This window comes from Nelumbo lutea, chromosome 6 (genome assembly GCF_056320005.1).
Source record: "Nelumbo lutea isolate HS-2025 chromosome 6, American lotus-T2T, whole genome shotgun sequence".
Lineage (NCBI taxonomy): Eukaryota > Viridiplantae > Streptophyta > Magnoliopsida > Proteales > Nelumbonaceae > Nelumbo > Nelumbo lutea.
This window is the reverse complement of record NC_142689.1, coordinates 14,918,893-14,936,878: the sequence shown is the minus strand read 5'-3', so window position 1 is coordinate 14,936,878 and position 17,986 is coordinate 14,918,893. Positions and strand designations below refer to the sequence as shown.

Below are 17,986 nucleotides of genomic sequence, written 5' to 3'. Positions count from 1 at the left end.
AAATTTTCACAATTGGACCTGGATTTTGTGTTTAAGCCCTAGCCGAGGCTCAGACCCTCATTAGAGCCCCAAATTTTAGGGTTGGACATAGGCCTAATTCTTTAAACCCCCCTTGGGCTTAAGTTGACCCACAAGCAATGAATGCTAGGGGTACTCAAATATGGTTACCAAAATGAAAACCAAATCGAACCAAACTAAATAAGCAAATTTAGTTTGATTTATTTGATTCTTGGTTTGAAGGTGGCTTAGTTGGTAGGATCTCTAGTCGTTGTGGCAAAGACCTAGGATCAAATTCCATTGCCACTAGGGTTGAGAGATACGGTACCTCTCGTTTTGTAGCCACTTGAAGCATATATATAAATAGCGATATATATTATTATACGTAATAATAATAATATTTTATTCATGTGTATAAATACTAATATAAGTGGGTCCAAACCGAAATAATAACTGAACCAAACTATATTAAATTCAGTTTGGTTATGACATCTAGTTCGGTTCAATCCGGTTCATAAGAATGTATAAATTGAAATGCTAGTTTTTTTTTTCTTTCTTTTTTTAATGTTAGGTTCTTAGTTATAACCGGATTGAATCGAACCAACTGAATGAAAAACACTAGAAATTTGTAGTTAAAAAATTTTATTAAATAACTAGTAAAAATCATTAAATAATTAAATTTTTTAAAATATAATTAAATAATTAATAAAGTAATAAAATAAAATATTCAATGAAATAGAAAAATAACTAAATGATAGAATGATCAAATAATTAAATAATTTACAAAAACTATTAATTGTTGCTGAAATAATATAATAACCATGACATATGATTAAGCAACTAATAAGACATTAATATAATTAAATGACTAAAACATTAGTGTCTTAATGCAATTATATTTAATAAAATTCATTTTTCTTTATAAATGGTTGAGATTGAATGGAAGTAAAAAATTTGAAAGACGGCTAAAATACTTGATGTGAACTCTCTCCCGTGCACAATAAACCCTTTCTCTCTCTATTCGACTTCTCTCATTTGCACCAAAAACCTCTGTTTCCCTCCCATTCCCTATCTACTATTGAGATCACCCTTCCAATCAAACAGTTGAACAAAGAATAGGTATGGGTCTCTTCTTCTTATTCTTCTCCTCCTCCTCCTCCTCCTCCTCCTCCTCTTCTTTTATTAAAGAACAAGACATGCTCGCAGTCGAGTTTCTCTCCATACAAGCAAACTTGTAAAATTATGGGTCATGGGCCCATATTAGGGCCAAAAATTTTAGGACCAAGTGTAAGCAAATACTTTAAGCTTGACATGGACCACAAATTATAGATAATGTATACATATGTTATTTTATGTTATATCATCAAAGGTTTTGAAAACCAACCCCAAAACTATAAATTCTTTGGTCATTAGTTTATGAGTCATTGGTTTGACTATTCAGTCCAAATGGATTGGACGTGACAATTTAAAAATAAAAATGGCCCAAAATCGTTGTCTATGTCAAATCACTAAAAAAAATGCATATATACCTACAAACACTTTTACCGACGGCCACCAATATGTTGGTATAGATGATATTTTCCGACGAATATTTCTATCCATCACTATATGTCTTGGCAACTACCGATGGAATTATTATTTATGGCTGAAACTATATCTATACTGATAATTATTTTATTGATAATTGATTTAGCGCAATCTGGCCGGTCTTAGCTGTTAATGATTTTACCTCTGGCTGAAGCAACAGGGTGTCTGAAATGGAGAAGATGAGGGAACTCCGAGGGGAACCCGGTGAGATAACTCTGAAGCTCAAGTTATTATTCTCTCAGAGGCAAGGTAAAGACCAGATGGCGCAAAGTTTCACATACCTTGTTATTGGGGTAGGGGGCCTTTTATAACCACTTCGCACACTCAATCTGAGGCCTCTGTCAGGTCGGGTATGATTATCTTTGTTTCTGCCAGTTCAGGTGTCATCCTTTCTGTTGGGACAGAACCGCCACTACTCCTTGTCGGAGCCGTCTCTGTAACTAGAGATGGCGGTGTCAGGTGGCCGTTTGAAGTGCGGCCGTCAAGCGTCAGATCCTAAGTCAGTCAGGTGCGCCGCCCCTAGGTACGAACTTCCTTGGTGTCAGGCATGGAACGGTTTGGCATCCTGGAGGCGAAGTTCTGGAGTGGTGAGCGAGGTGAAGTCTTGAGTTCGGAGGTATGTCCTGTATTGCCATGGTGCAGGCCAGCTTGGTGAGGTGAGCCCCGAACTGCCATAGGACAGGCCAGTTCGGTGAGGTGTGTTCTGAATTGCCATAGGACAGGCCAGTTCGGGTTTGACTTGGGGCCCCAGGGAGAGTTCGGGTTCCCAGTACTGGGTTCGGGCTACTGGTTCCTCTAGTGCTCATGCCTTAGGCGTGCTGTTGTGCCGAGCTGTTGCCTTTGCCACATGTTGTGTAATTACGAGGTCGGGCCAAATCTTCCTTCATCAATTGCCCCCCACTCCTCATGCCAAGGTTCCTACCCTAGAGCGGGGAGTTTTGCGAGGTGGTAGGTGGATTTGTCCGGGACTTCAGATCTTGATAACGCGAGGTGTTTTGCTAGGGTTCTTTGGTTTTCTGGAGTGTCCCAAAAGGCGGGAGACGTGCCTTCCTGCTTACAAATGCTAACAGACGTGGCGGCGCACATTTTTTTTCAAATTTCAGAAAAAAGTGCACCGCTAGGAGACGTGACAACGGGTCATTTGATTTTGAAAAAAGCGCACACTTCCGTTTGGAATGCGAGGATACGTGCGCTTGGCAGTTGTTAGTTACGGAAAGATGTGCACGGTGCATCGTCAGTTTTAGAAAGACGTGCACCAGTGCATGGTCAATTTCAGAAAGACGTGCACCGACGTTTCATCAATTTCAGAAAGACGTGCGCCAATCACGTATCGTTCTCAGGGGACGTGTGGTTAGCGCGAATGCGGGCCGTCAGATTGGCTCTGATCTGTATTGTTGGTTCTCGGTTACTATAGCTATAAATAGTAGGGGACCCCAGTTGATTTGTCACTTATGCAATTTGCTTCTTGAGCTCACGTCCAGGCCTTTCAGTTCGCGTCTAGGCTTGTTATTTCGCCTCCAAGGTTTTTTTGCCTGTTTCAGTTTCTAGAGCCTTCAAAACATTTTTTTTAGGTGAGTACTTTCCTGAATCCACTTTTTCTCCTCGATGTCTAGCTTGGATAGTTCAGACGATTCTTTAAGTAGGTCTGATGTAGGTTCTACGAACCGAGTCTCATCCCCCAATGGCCTTAGTGATCCTGAGGTGGAACTTGAGAACGACTTCGAACCTGTAGGCCGAGCCGCTTCGAGCAATTTGGCGTCTACCTCTCATCAAGGTCGGATGCTAGATAGGTTTGGTCCTTCGAACATGATGCCCAAGGAGCTCCAATCCCTTATTATCTCTTACAATTTGCCTGGTGGGTACGCCTATTTCATTCCTTCGGGTAGCTTTCCTTGGGCGTTGCCATTGGCCAACTTCATCTGAACTCTATTCGGAACTTGGAGGGGACAACCTCCCTGTTTTGCGAACAAGGCTTCCCTTTAGACTTGGAGATATTCTCCTCCATTTTAATGCTCAAGAAACAAACGTGTTCTCTTCCCGGGGGCAGGCGGGCGTATTACCTGTCTCCTCGCTCGGGATTTAAGCTTCTGCACGAACTTGCCAACAAGGTCCCGACGTGGAAACGGGACTACTTCGGGGTGCAAAGCGCACAGGGGTGGCCTTTTCAGACCGGGTGGGGGGAGGTCGCCCCTGATTTTGGTGTCACTCTTGATAAAGAGACGGTGAAGGGCCTCCGACAATGGGCACGACAATGGTTAAAATGCCATCATTACCTAACGGAGGCCAAGCTTATCGCAGCCGGCCTGAGTTCGGGTAGGTTCCTTGCTCAGAGGTTTCTTGTTCGCTTTGTTCCTTTGTTTTATTTTTTATTTTTTTATTTTTTTTGATGCCGAACTCTTTTTTGCAGGTGTGATGGACTCAGAGAGGACTCGTGGGGGGCGCCTGTTCCAAGGCATGAAGAGGAGGAAGCGGGTCACTAAGTGAACTCGTACCGAGCTGCCCTCGGATGAGGAGTCTCAAGTTGTAGACCACACGACAGAGGATCCGCCCAGGGAGCTCGAAGTGGCTCCTTCAATGCAGGAAGCGGCATGGGCCCCTTGCGCTGAGACCATTCACATGGGTGCTCCCGCCTACTCTAGTGCTCCTGCTTATTCCGAGTCTGCTCATACGTGAGTTGGGCCCTCAGGCTCGAGGGCTCAAGGGGAGTTCAGGAGCATACTATCGCCGAACTACACTCTTCAGAAGAGTAGGGTGCTCCCCCCTGAGCGCTCTCTTTACTCTATAGGGCCCTTCCCAATTTGGTCCGAGTTTGCCCACGCCGGTTTCGGGCACCATAATCTTACGAAGAACCAGGTCGCCGACTTGGAAGCTTCACTTCTTTACTATGGCGTTGTAGTACCAAGCTACCTGCTACTGATAGGCCCCTGTTTGGATGTGTGCGAGGTCTCTTACCTCGTCCAGTAGGTCGAGGTTGTTACGTAACTCGTCTCCGTTGGTCGGATCTTCGTATGTTTCTGTTCGCAGTGTAGGTACTTCGATTTCCGTTGAGATTACCGCTTCAGTGCCGTAGGTGAGGTTGAAGGGGGTCTCTCTCATGGCAGTTTTTTATGTAGTTCGGTGAGCCCATAAAACACTTAGTAGCTCATCCGCCCACAACCCTTTAGCTCGGTCTAGACGTGCTTTCAGTCCGCGCAGGATGGCTCTGTTCATTACTTCTGTCTGACCGTTTGCCTGCGAGTGTGTGACCGATGTGAAGTTCTACTGAATTCCCATACTCTGACACCATTCTTGGAACTTGATATCCATGAACTGTTTGCCGTTGTCGGAGATCAGTACCCGAGGTAACCCGAAGCGACATACTATGTTCTTTCAAAAGAAGTTTTGTATGTTTCAGGATGTAACTGTTGCCAGAGGTTCATCTTCTATCAACTTTGTGAAGTAGTCTACTACCACCACTAGAAACTTTCTCCTACCTGTTGCTGGCGGGAATGGCCCCAGCAGGTCGATGCCCCATTGTGTAAAGGGCCATGGGCTGGTGAGGTATTTGAGGTCGGAAGCAGGCTGATGGTGGATATTGGCGTGCTTCTGACACTTGTCACATTTTCTGACGAGCTCGACGGCTTCAGCCTTTATCGTTGGCCAGTAGTATCCTTGTCGAAGTGTCTTTTGGGCGAGTGCTCTGCCCCCCAGGTGTCTGCCACACAGACCATCATGAGTGTCACGGAGTACGAGCTTGGCTTCGACAGGTCGCAGACAGCGCAAGTAGGGGAGCGTGTAGGACCGTCGGTACAACCGTTCATCTATTATGACGTATTTGGCTGCTTGGCGCTGCACCATCTTGGCTGCATTGCGGTCCGCAAGGAGGGTTCCATCTAGCAAGAAGCTCGCGAGTGGGTCAATACAGCTCGGTTCTGCTTCAAGGACGGGAGCGACCTCCTCTGCCCGACCGAGAATGCTAGGCCGAGGTAAGTTCTATATGTACACGGTTCTCATGGTGTTGTGACTCGTGCTGGCTAACCGGGACAGAGCATCGGCCTCGGGTTTCTCTGACCTCGGGATTTGCCTGATGAAATGTGACTGGAAGTTGAGCAGGGCCTCTTTTACTTTTGCTAAGTATGCGATCATGGAGAGCTTGCATGCTTCGTACTCGCCCGAAACCTGGTTGACCACGAGCTGGAAATCCTTGCAGATGACTATGTGCTTTGCTCTTACCTTTTGAGCTAGGTTCAGCCCGGCTATCTGTGCCTCGTACTCTACCTCGTTGTTGGATGCCGCAAACTCAAAGCGTAGTGCGTATTCCAATTTTGTGCCACTCGGGCCGCATAAGACTATTCCGGCCCCACTGCCCTGCTGGTTTGAGGAGCCATCTACGTGAAGGATCCAAGGCTCCATATTCCAGTTCGCGCTCGGCCTAACCGGGAGAGATGCCACACTGGCTGCTACTTCATGGGGTTCAGACTCAATTGGCTTGGGAGCTCCAGGTTCACCCGAACTGGGGATCTCGGGCTCAACCTATTCAGGGGCTTCGAGGCTAAATGTGCGCTCGACGATAAAATCTGCCAAGGCTTGGGCCTTAATGGCAGTCCGTGGTTTGTACTGGAGGTCGTACTCGTTGAGCTCGATGGCCCACTTCGTCAGCCGACCGAAAACCTCGGGCTTGAGCAAGACTTATCTCAGAGATTTGTCAGTCAAGACAATGACGGTGTGGGCCTGGAAATACGGGCGGAGTTTCCGAGCTGAAATGACCAGTGCGTACGCTATTTTTTCTATCTACGAGTATCTCGTCTCTGCTCCCTGCAGAATTTTACTAACATAAGAGACGGACTGCTAGACCCGATCTACTTCTTTTATTAATACCGAACAGACCACCTCGTCGCTCGCCGAGAGGTACAGTTCTAAGACCTCGCCCTCCTCGGGTTTGGTTAAGGTTGGCACAGTGGCGAGGTAGGTATTTAGCCCGTTGAACGCGAGCTGGAAATCTCGGGTCCACCCGAACCCTTTGCCTTTGATTGCCTTAAAGAAAGGCAGACAACGGTATGCCGATTTGGACATGAAGCGGCTCAGAGCGGCTATGCGGCCATTTAGCCTCGGAACCTCTTTTACTTTTTGGGGTGGTCTCATTTCTATGATGACCTTTATCTTGTCTGGGTTGGCATCAATACCGCGCCGGTTAACAATGTACCCTAAAAATTTACCCGAGGTGAAGTAAGAAAACTCACCAGTTCAGTTCATAGAGGCTCCTTGATGGAAGCACCGATCTGTAGCGTTTGCGTTGGATCTGTAGCTGAGGTCGGGACAACATTTCCTCAGTGGGTGAAGCTCGTTCCTCGGCCTGCTCCGTAGGCCGCTCCAGTTCGAGGTCGTCGGCTGCCTTGGTTTTTCCTTTTAGAGTGGCAACATAACACTTGCGGGACTCAAGTTGGTCGCTCGACGCTACCCCCTCACCGAAGTCTACTGCCCATAAAATATGTGTAATTGACCGCCCTATTATGACGTTGTATGGGGAAGGGGTCGCGACCACCAGAAAATCGTGGCTGAGTCTTACCGCGCAAGGCCATGTGCTGACTTGTAACGCCCGCCCTATTCATGGGTCGGGCCATGACTTGTAACGACCCCGAGGAGTTCACCACCGTACCCCACATTTTATGGGATTATGACTTGTAACGACTATATTAGCTCACCCACTTCCCGGTTGGTGGCTTTATCCCCACCTAAAATGAAAACAGGTCCCATCACAGCGGGAATCCAGAAACTGCTCCACCAAACCCACGAGGACTCTAGTATATAAAGGCCTCACCCCCCCAAGGGCAAAAGGGAGGTGGATGGTAATGTCTGCCCTCTAGCTCTCCCATTCTCTAATATCATTTTCAGCTCACAACTAAGTGCTAACTTAGCCATCGGAGTGACATCGCCAAAGAAACACCCCCAGGTTCTCTGATTCAATTTTTGCAGGGAGCGGTCGGGTTGCGCTACACTAGGGAGCTCCACTTCAGCCTCTGAGTCATTGGCAGCTTGGGAGCAGACCAAACGATGAGGTAATTAGACAAAAAAAAACGATACGTGAATAGAAAATGTTACATCAATTATAATTCTTAAAATTTTAAATATCAAATAAAAAATATTTTTATATATAATTTTTTTTTATTTTAAATATTTTTTTCTCAAAATCAAACTCGAGCTTATGAATCTTTGACTCGAGCCAAACTCGAGTTCAAAGTTGACTTAAACCGAACTTGAATTGGAACTAAAGTTTTAGCTCGAACTGAATTCGAGCCTGATACTATTCGGTTCAACTCTACGGGGCTCGAGCCTAATACTGTTCGGCAAGATTCGACTCAAACCCACCCCTATTTCAGATTTGGGGCATGTAAAGTTATCACGACTCCAAATGAATTTTGTCCTAATGTAGCCATGCCTCATTAACTATTCCTAATAAATGCGTGCCCTCAATTCTACTCAAACATTAGTTGTGAGCTGATATGGTGTCCCACATGACACAACCGTGTTGCCCCAAACCTGCCAAACCTATCTACCTTCGTCCAAGGCCTGATCTTCTCGTCACACATGGCGCTTTACACAAACCTCACATGCACATTTCATTTTGCATTCGAATATATTATGTATTATTATCTGGGGTAATAGCATATAAGGGCAAACTTTGGGATTTAATATTAATAAAAATAATATTTTTAAAAAACATTTAAAAATGAATTAAATTTTTAAAATAATATTAATAAAAAACAAAAATAATGTTCATCATCTTATTCTTGTCATTTGTTTACCAGCATCGCTGTCTGCCGCCACCATCACCTCCGGCCACCTTTTATAATGTTGTTGGAGGCAGAGGCAGCGGCGGACAGCAATGGCCAGACTGTTGGCATCTCTCTTAGAATTCTACCAAGACCTAGGGTGATGTTCAAAAATTGAAAGCTAAAAAGCCCAACCGAATTGATGAGATTGAACTTAGAATTCCGGTTAACTAAATTGGTTCTGTTTCGGTTTAGAATTAAAAAAAAAAGTTATCAATTCAATTTTAATTAACCAATACAAAAAAGATGACAATTAATTAAAACTATCGGTATATATTTATTATTTATTATAAATCAATATTCATCATTTCATAATCCCTGATAGACGTACCTTTGAGGGTAGGGGTGGCAACAAATCGAGCTTTTCACGAACGGCTTGAGTTCAGCTTGTTAAATGCTCGACTTGACTCGATTTCAACCGTGCTCAAGCCCAGTTCATTGACTCGATTATTAAACGAGTCAAGCTCAAACATACTAGAGGTCAGTTCACGAGCCGGTTCGAATATATATATAATAATTTATATAAAAATTATAGAAAATAATATATATAATAAAAATATTATAATATAATTATTATAATTCTTAAAATTTTAAATATCAAATAAAAATATTTTTATTTATTTTAAATATATTTTCTTAAAATCGAGCTCGAACTTATGAATTTTTTACTCAAGCTGAACTCGAACTCAAGGTTTTAGCTTAAATCCAACTTCAATTCAAGCTCAAGATTCGATTCAGCTCTATAAGGCTCGAGCCTATTACCATTCGGCTCGAACCCACCCCGAGGGTTAGGACCTGTAAAGTTGTCACGACTCCAAATGGGTTTTGTCCTCATGTGGCCATGCCTCATTAATTACTCCTAATAAATGCGTGCCATCAATTCTAATCAAACATTAATTGTGAGCTGATATGGTGTCCCATATTTCACAACCGTATTGCCCCAAACATGCACATTTCATTTTGCATTTATGTATTAGGGCAATTTTTTGGGGTTTAATATTAATAAAAATAATATTTTTAAAAAAATTATAAAATAGGTTCAATTTTTAAAAATAATATGAATAAAAGGCAAAAATACTATTCATCATCTTCTTCTTACTATTTGATTACCACCACCGGTGTCCACCACCATCGCCACCTTCGGCAATGTTGCTGGAGGCGGCGGTGGGCAACGGTGGATGGCAATGTCGGTGAACAAATGGCAAGAAGAAGATGATAAACAATGTTTTTGCCCTTTATTGATATTATTTTAAAAAAGTTAACATCTTTTTCAAATATTTTTAAAAATATTATTTTTATTGATATTAAACCCGAAAAGTTGCCCTTATATGCTATTATCCCTTATTATTTAGGGAGATGTTCTCAATGCACAATAGGATGTACTTGTGAGGTCGTTGTAAGGCACTTTGTCTCAGGAACAAATCCCAATTCCCTTGGTCCATCTAGTATTGAGATGATTGAAATTGCAACCCCCTCCTAGTCTATCTCATGGATTTGGCATTAATCCATGGTCAGGATTCAGTTCACCCTAGAAATCTTAACTCCACCCTAGGGGTGGACTAAATGGTTAAAATCCCTTTATTTTTATGGTAGGCCTCAGTCACATACGAGACATGTCTCTAGATTCCCGGCTTCCCTATCCTCTGAACTTTCTGACCGAATATCATCGAAGAAGGGTTTCTCCTTTCTCCGTCCTCCGCCCTCAAAGCCTGACTGAAAACACATCTCTTACACTCCATCCAAACAGCTGCAAAAGCAGACTGGAGTGGAGTGTAATATTACACAGGTCCAGTATTTATACCGCAAACAAATGTAGCCTTAACATTTTTATTTCTTTTCTCAAATTGGTAATTTTAATACACATAGAAATGCCTGGTTTTGTAAAATCGTTTTCCAATTAACCCTTTCTTCTCTTATTTTTATGAGCCATATTATTGAGGTCTCTTATAACAGTGAGTTTGGAAGAGGAATGGTCATTGAATCAAAACAAAGCTAGAATCCATTTCACACTATATATAAACATACTGATAGTTCAAATTACACTTTATGCCCTCAGGATTATAGAGGCATCAAATTCAAAACCAAGGGTATTCTAATCAATAATAGGATTCAATAAATATTAACATAATCGAGTTAATACCTTAAATATAAGACTTAATGATATAGATTTGAATAGAAGAAAGTGGTTGTTTAAATTATATTTTTATCCTTATGTCAACCAAATTAAAAAATTAAAATATTTTAATCACATAATTAAAAGTTGTACACTCTCATTCTTACTTTTAATAGTAATATAGATATAAATATATTGTTATTGCAAACAGGTTAGAGGTTTAACATTGCATTCATAAAATAATTTCACTCTTTATTAATTTCCAACACATACATAAATATGGCACTAGAATGGTGGAACAAGGATATATATATATATATATATATATATATATATATATATGTTGTTTTAACTTATTACAACCCAAATCTCAATTTATAGTCATAATTTAAACCCAAGAAAACAAAACAATCAAGACTCTCCAAAATTATTAAATATCTTAAATGATGGATTAACAATACTGAAGCCCCCATCAATAAAGAGGTTGTGCCCACTGACATTTCTTGAATCATCACTCCCCAAATAAAGTGCTGCTTGAGCAACATCCTCTGCCTTAAGGGTCACACCTTTGAGATTAGCTGCAGCACATATAATCTCTTCAGTCTCCTGATCACCATTCAGCTTAAAAACACTCTTAAACAAAGGTGTAGCAATCCCAAAGGGAGATAAGCAGTTGACTCGGATGCCATACTTCCCAAGCTCAACTGCTGCATTCTTAGTGAGCCCAACTAGTGCATGCTTTGAGCATGTGTATGCATGAGGCGCACACCCACCCAAACTGGATGCAACGCTAGCAGTTGAGATGATGCTACCACAACGAGCCGGGATCATGACACGAGCTGCGTGTTTGGTGCCAAGGAAGACACCTGTCAAATTGATGCTAAGGACTCTCTCAAATTCGGCCTTCTCATAGTCAATGATACAAGCCTTGGGCCAGTCGCATGTACCTGCGTTATTAAACATTATGTCTAGCTTCCCATGGATGGAAATAGTGGTGTCAACAGCTTCTCGGACTTGCTTTTCATCAGTAACGTCACAATGCACATACGTTGCATTTGTGGTGCCTAGCTCCATGCAGACTGACTTGCCCAACTTGTCTTGGATGTCAGCAATTACAACTTTGGCGCCATGTTTGCTGAACAATCTCGCTGTGCACTCACCAATGCCACTAGCACCACCTGTGATCAGTGCCACCTTTCCTTCTAATCTATAAAAACAGAGGATATATGGTATAAGGTATACATTCAAGTCGTTATTTTTTGGGAGAATGATCGTTTAGTTCAGGGTCAGAATTCATAAGCCTAAAATATAATTGGGGTATGTGCCAGTTCAGAATTGATGCTAATTCATGGACAAATATGAATGCATAAAATGTGGGTTTTTGAAATTTTGAATGTTTATAAAATTATAGCAGAATTCAGAATTCTGTATTAAGCCTATCCTTATTTCTCTATTACTTTTTTAGTTAGATAACACCATAAACCCAAAAAGAGAACATGACACTAGATCTAGCAGTATGTTCAATCTAGTACTCATTTCTTTGAATTCGAATGAATTCGGATGAGCTGAATGTGATGGCTTTGTATGTGGAACCAATTGATAAAGTCCCAAGTCTGTCATGGATAATAATTTGGTATAATTCGGTCCTATCTAACCCAGATTTTTGTCAGGTTGGCCAGGTTAATGTATTTATACAAATCCATAGATTTATAACAATTTGTGACAATTAAATACTGGTTTGTGACAACTTGTAACAAATGAATATGAATTTGTAATAGTTTCTGATGAAGGGTAATTTGGCCCGACCTAGCAACCGAGGTACACATGGATGCGATCAGCCAGTAGGGTGACAACTCAGCAAGGGAGACTCGCCAATAGGTCGGGAGTTCGGCACCTAATTCAGTTCGAGGCTAAAGAACCGAAGTGACAGTTCGGGGCCAAAGAATCGAAGTGCCAGTTTGGGACCAAAGAATCGAAGCACCACATAATCGACTCCAAAAGCTTCCCCAGTGGACTCCGAATCTCCCGAGTTTACAACGTCTAATAATAGGGCTCATCCTCACCCCGTCTAAATCGGAGGAAAGTGATAAACCTTATCGATTAGTGCATTGCTCTTTTTCGAAAACGGAACGGGTCTTATCTATGCAGCCCGGCGATCCTAGAGCTTTTTCATAAGGTTCACAGCTACTCAACTATATAAGGGCATCTATCCTCAAGGCGAAGGCACGCGCTTACTCACATTCAAACTCTCTAGCATTTATACTTAGCTTGCAAGCACATAGAATATTGACCCCCTTAATTAGTGTTCATTTAAGTAAATACTAAGTACGGAAAAGGGTCCAATGTTGTTGAATGGGATTCAATTGAGGGCCAATTTTGGCTTGACCGTAGGCCTACATTGATCATATACAATTTATAAATATATCCTAAAATTTAAATCTAGCATATAATAAAGAAAATCTATTCTGCTAGAAAGATACGATACCAGAAGGGCTTTGACCTCTCAAAACCTCGTGAATTTTTTTAATTAAAAACCATTTGATTGTTTACCATTTTATGATATGATTCGTTGCAAGTTTTATATGCATAATATCGACTCCAAAAGAAAAAGAAAAGAAAAAAAAAACTTTGGGATCCATGTGCAGTTTTTTGGTAACAAAATAAAAGAAAAGCAAAATCTGCCAGTTTCAAAATCCCCTAGGCCACAAAAGAAAACTGAAGGCTTAAAAAGATCTGATAATTTCCAAATTACACTACACGATGATCTGGAAAGTCTTCTAGACAGGTTTCAATTGTCAACCCAAGCTTCTATACAGGTCGGGCTTGTGTTTCTTGTCTATGGGCTGGAAACCTTGCCTGCTGGCCATTACCTCAAGACATGTAAGCCTGTTCGAAGCTTCAGGTGGCTAAAGCCCAGTTATAATATATTCACCTTCTATAATTTTATATATAGGGTAAATTGCTGAAACCTCCTCCTAAATTTGGTAATTGTAATCACTTCCCTTAAACTTTTTCATATAATTGAGAGTACACCTCCTTTGTTAGAATAGTTTAAAAAATACATAAAAATGTTCAAAATACTCATACAGGCACTGTTATTTTCCATTTTTTTTTGAGCATTTTACATGCCTCTTATTAGTGGATTCTATCAAAGAGGATCCACTTGCAACTGTATCAGAAAGTTTCAGGGGAAATGATTACAATTACCAAACTTCATGACGGGTTTTAGCAACAACTAGAAACTTCAGCAGAGGTTTCAGCAATTTACCATTGTCTATTATGCTGGAAAGATATAATAACAGAAAAACTTACAACCAATCAACCGGCATCATAAAAACAGGAAACAATCAGATGAATTTTCACCAACGTTGGTTGTGATTAGTCAAAGCCATTCAGACACCATAGATTTCCTTATGATATGGATATGGATTCATTAGTTATAGAATTTTCCAATATAATGTCTTTGTTGAACTTTTTTTTTTCCTTTCATTCTTTTGTTTGGGTTTTTTTTTTTTTTTTTTGAGAAAGCCCATAAGTTCATTCATTGCACCAAATCATTCAACAGAACAGGTATAAAAATTTGGAGAGAGAGATATCTGGTCTGTTTCACATACAATATTTTTAGTTTAAAGCATCCACATCTCAAGGCTTCATTTTGTTTATGAGCTTTGCACTGGGAAAACAAAATTGAGCAAAAAATGTGTTTTGAGCGTTTAATAAAGGTAATGTTGATTTTAAAAATATAAAAAATTAAAGTGAAAACATTTTTAAGCCACAAGACAGCCTAAAGTTGGGTGAAACGTGAAACCAATCCTTATTGTAGATCTATCACCCGATGGATCTTGAATATATTTTCTTGTATCCAAATCTGGACAGTTAGAAATTGGATGCGGCAACATCAAAACTTTAATTAAGAAAATGAGAAATAGAAAAAATATTGAATTAAAAAAAAAAGAGAGAGAGCATACCTTCTACCAAGAGCAGAGAGCACAGAGACGCTTCCCATCCTTTATAAATTATTGACCTACTTTCTCCACCCTATTCCTGTGCATCGTTGAGCACTTGAACTTTTTATATTGTGTTCATGTGGTATTTTGGTGACACGCGTGTCCACCAACCAAACTTATGACCAACAGTAAAGCTAAAACCGACTTGTCATACTCACACAACTGGCGGTAGGATGTCTGTTTTGGTGAAATTATCCACAATAATTGGAACAAAAAGATAGCTGAAGGGACATAAAGCTTGTTTGGTATTAATTGTAATGGGTAGAATAATATTCATCATAAACGGATACACCGAATTGGGAGAAGTTCCCAATGCAAGGCGGGATGTCTCCATGAGATAGATCGGTGTGTGAGGAGCACATCCGGTCTCCCCGGATACATCGCGTACGTTTTGCATCAGGTTTACTTCCTACTTGTTCCGTGGTAAATAAGAAAGAGCAAAGGGCCAAGTGTTATGGTTCGACAAAGTCTTATCTTTGCCTATGCTTGGCAGGTTTACGTTATTGATACCATCATTATTTTCGTTTGTAAGATTTTTGGAAGAATTGATGTGATCTTCAGGCAGACCACCAAAAGCTTAACGTACTCTTTGAGGAAAGGTGGTCTACCTCATTGGGTGCCTAACCTTGGCACTCCTAGACCTTCATCTCCATGCGAGAAGGCCCTCGTTAACGGCTAGCATGGCTACCAAGGTTTCTCATGGGCGGACACATGCTCACGGAGACAGTGTTGGACCGGCACTGCACAGCCGACATTCAAAGGAGGCTTGGCATACGGGCCTGACTCAAGCATGACCCTTTACCACGCCAACCCCTTGCCCAAGCTGAGTGAGCTACCCCATTGCCTCTACCACACGGGTGTGTTCCGACCCAAGCGGTTGCCTATCATCAGGGCACACAGGTGCCTGTCATCATCGACATACAGGAAACCCTTCACATCAGAGCCAAATCACCTCATCGGCGCACAGTCACCTTGCATTATGGTTGTCCCCCTTTAGCACGTAAGCGGCACCTCCCATGGACTGGTCTGAGCCAGGAGAGTGCCCCGACCATTGGACTTGAGATCACGATCCAGTGCTACTGACTGTGGTAGAGCCACTCCATCGGGCAACTCCTAGCCTCTAAGCACATAAAGGCTTATCCTAGATGCCGTACGGGTTTCTTCCACCGTAGAATTACCCCCGTAACAGAAGGGCACGTTTTAATAAAGAGCAATGGCTTTGCAATCCCAATGAAAAAGCCAAATGAAATGTAATCAGCAAGCTTTTATAAAGTTATTGTCATCTAAATTAAGGTATAGAGGACACAAATCATCGGTGCCACCAATTAATTAAATAGAATGGTAGGAAGAGAGGTAAGTGATAGTAAAATGTTGGAAGTCACATATTGCATGCATCATTTGAAGCCTTTGGGTCCCAAGTGATTGAATGTGGTCTTCTTTGAAACTATTGGACAAACTATTATAAAGAATTGGATCGGGCATCGACCCACAAACAGGAGAGGTTCACTTATCAAAGGTTCAATTAGGGTTGAACCTAGCAGAAAGTGTTAAAAGTTTATAATCAATGGAAGCATACAAGTAAGTGCTTCTATATGCATAGATGTACATATGCATAGTTGTGTTCCCCATAGAGGGGTATAAAAATGGGGTGAAAAATACATTTATAACCATATGTACACTCAACTTCTATTGGTGATTCCAGGACCGGAAGTATGGAAGGCCCCCATTGACTCGATTATTAAACGAGCCAAGTTCGAACATATTAGAGTTCGGCTCACGAGCCGGTTCGAATATATATACATATAATATTTAATATATAATAATTTATAGAAAATAATATATATAATAAAAATATTATAATATAATTATTATAATTCTTAAAATTTTAAATATCAAATAAAAATATTTTTATTTATTTTAAATATATTTTCTTAAAATCGAGCTCGAACTTATGAATTTTTTACTCAAACTGAACTCGAACTCAAGGTTTTAGCTTAAATCCAACTTCAATTCAAGCTCAAGATTCGATTCAGCTCTATAAGGATCGAGCCTATTACTATTCGGCTCGAACGCACCCCGAGGGTTAGGACCTGTAAAGTTGTCACGACTCCAAATGGGTTTTGTCCTCATGTGGCCATGCCTCATTAATTACTCCTAATAAATGCGTGCCATCAATTCTAATCAAACATTAATTGTGAGCTCATATGGTGTCCCATATTGCACAACCGTGTTGCCCCAAACATGCACATTTCATTTTGCATTTATGTATTAGGGCAATTTTTTGGGGTTTAATATTAATAAAAATAATATTTTTAAAAAAATTATAAAATAGGTTCAATTTTTAAAAATAATATGAATAAAAGGCAAAAATACTATTCATCATCTTCTTTTTACTATTTGATTACCAGCACCGCTGTCCACCACCATCGTCACCTCCGGCAATGTTGCTGGAGGTGGCGGTGGGCAACGGTGGATGGCAACGTCGGTGAACAAATGGCAAAAAGAAGATGATGAACAATGTTTTTGTCCTTTATTGATATTATTTTAAAAAAATTAACATCTTTTTCAAATATTTTTAAAAATATTATTTTTATTGATATTAAACCCGAAAAGTTGCCCTTATATGCTATTATCCCTTATTATTTAGGGAGATGTTCTCAATGCACAATAGGATGTACTTGTGAGGTCGTTGTAAGGCACTTTGTCTCAGGAACAAATCCCAATTCCCTTGGTCCATCTAGTATTGAGATGATTGAAATTGCAACCCCCTCCTAGTCTATCTCATGGATTTGGCATTAATCCATGGTCAGGATTCAGTTCACCCTAGAAATCTTAACTCCACCCTAGGGGGAGGACTAAATGGTTAAAATCCCTTTATTTTTATGGTGGGTCTCAGTCTCATACCTAGGAGGGGGCTGCGGTTTACTTATCCCTAGGTTTCATTCTCTAATACACCCTTCCAAGTGAAAGCCCATCAATAGGGATTCAACTTGGATGGGCCCAGCCCCAGCCCAACTCGAACCAGCTCGAGAAGTTGGTCTTTTTTATTTTTTGGGCTGGACTCGGACCTAGCCCTTAGTAACCCAAACTCGGTCCAAATATATATATATATGTGTGTGTGTGTGTGTGTATAGGTGTAAATGTTGCATACATACATAAATATATGTATATATATTTACATAAATACATTTCTAGACTGGGTTCATTGACCAACCTGAACCCGGGCAAAGAAAAGCATACAATGATAGAGAATGGGATCGGAGGTAGATTACAAAGCATAAGTACATCTAGCTCAACAATGCCGAGATTGCGATAATGCAAAAATGAATCACTCTTGTAACAGCGGTAACTGCTATATTAACCAACAATTTACCAAAGCAAAGCCACTAAGGCTCAGTTTGGAAAGAGTATAAATGCAAATATGTATGTACAGTGCAAATACATATAAAACATAAAGGTTTTGCACTCTACAT

At 40.9% G+C, this 17,986-nt stretch overlaps 1 protein-coding gene across 1 annotated transcript; it reads right to left on the bottom strand.

The window, feature by feature from the left end:
• Positions 1-10,862: 10,862 nt before the first annotated feature.
• Positions 10,863-14,605, bottom strand: LOC148847531 (secoisolariciresinol dehydrogenase-like). Its single transcript, XM_088952460.1, has 2 exons — positions 14,475-14,605; positions 10,863-11,713 (listed from the first exon to the last, which is right to left on the bottom strand). Exons 1-2 carry the CDS (start codon positions 14,510-14,512, stop codon positions 10,918-10,920), a joined length of 834 nt encoding a protein of 277 aa, XP_088808586.1. The 5' UTR covers positions 14,513-14,605; the 3' UTR covers positions 10,863-10,917.
• Positions 14,606-17,986: the final 3,381 nt, after the last annotated feature.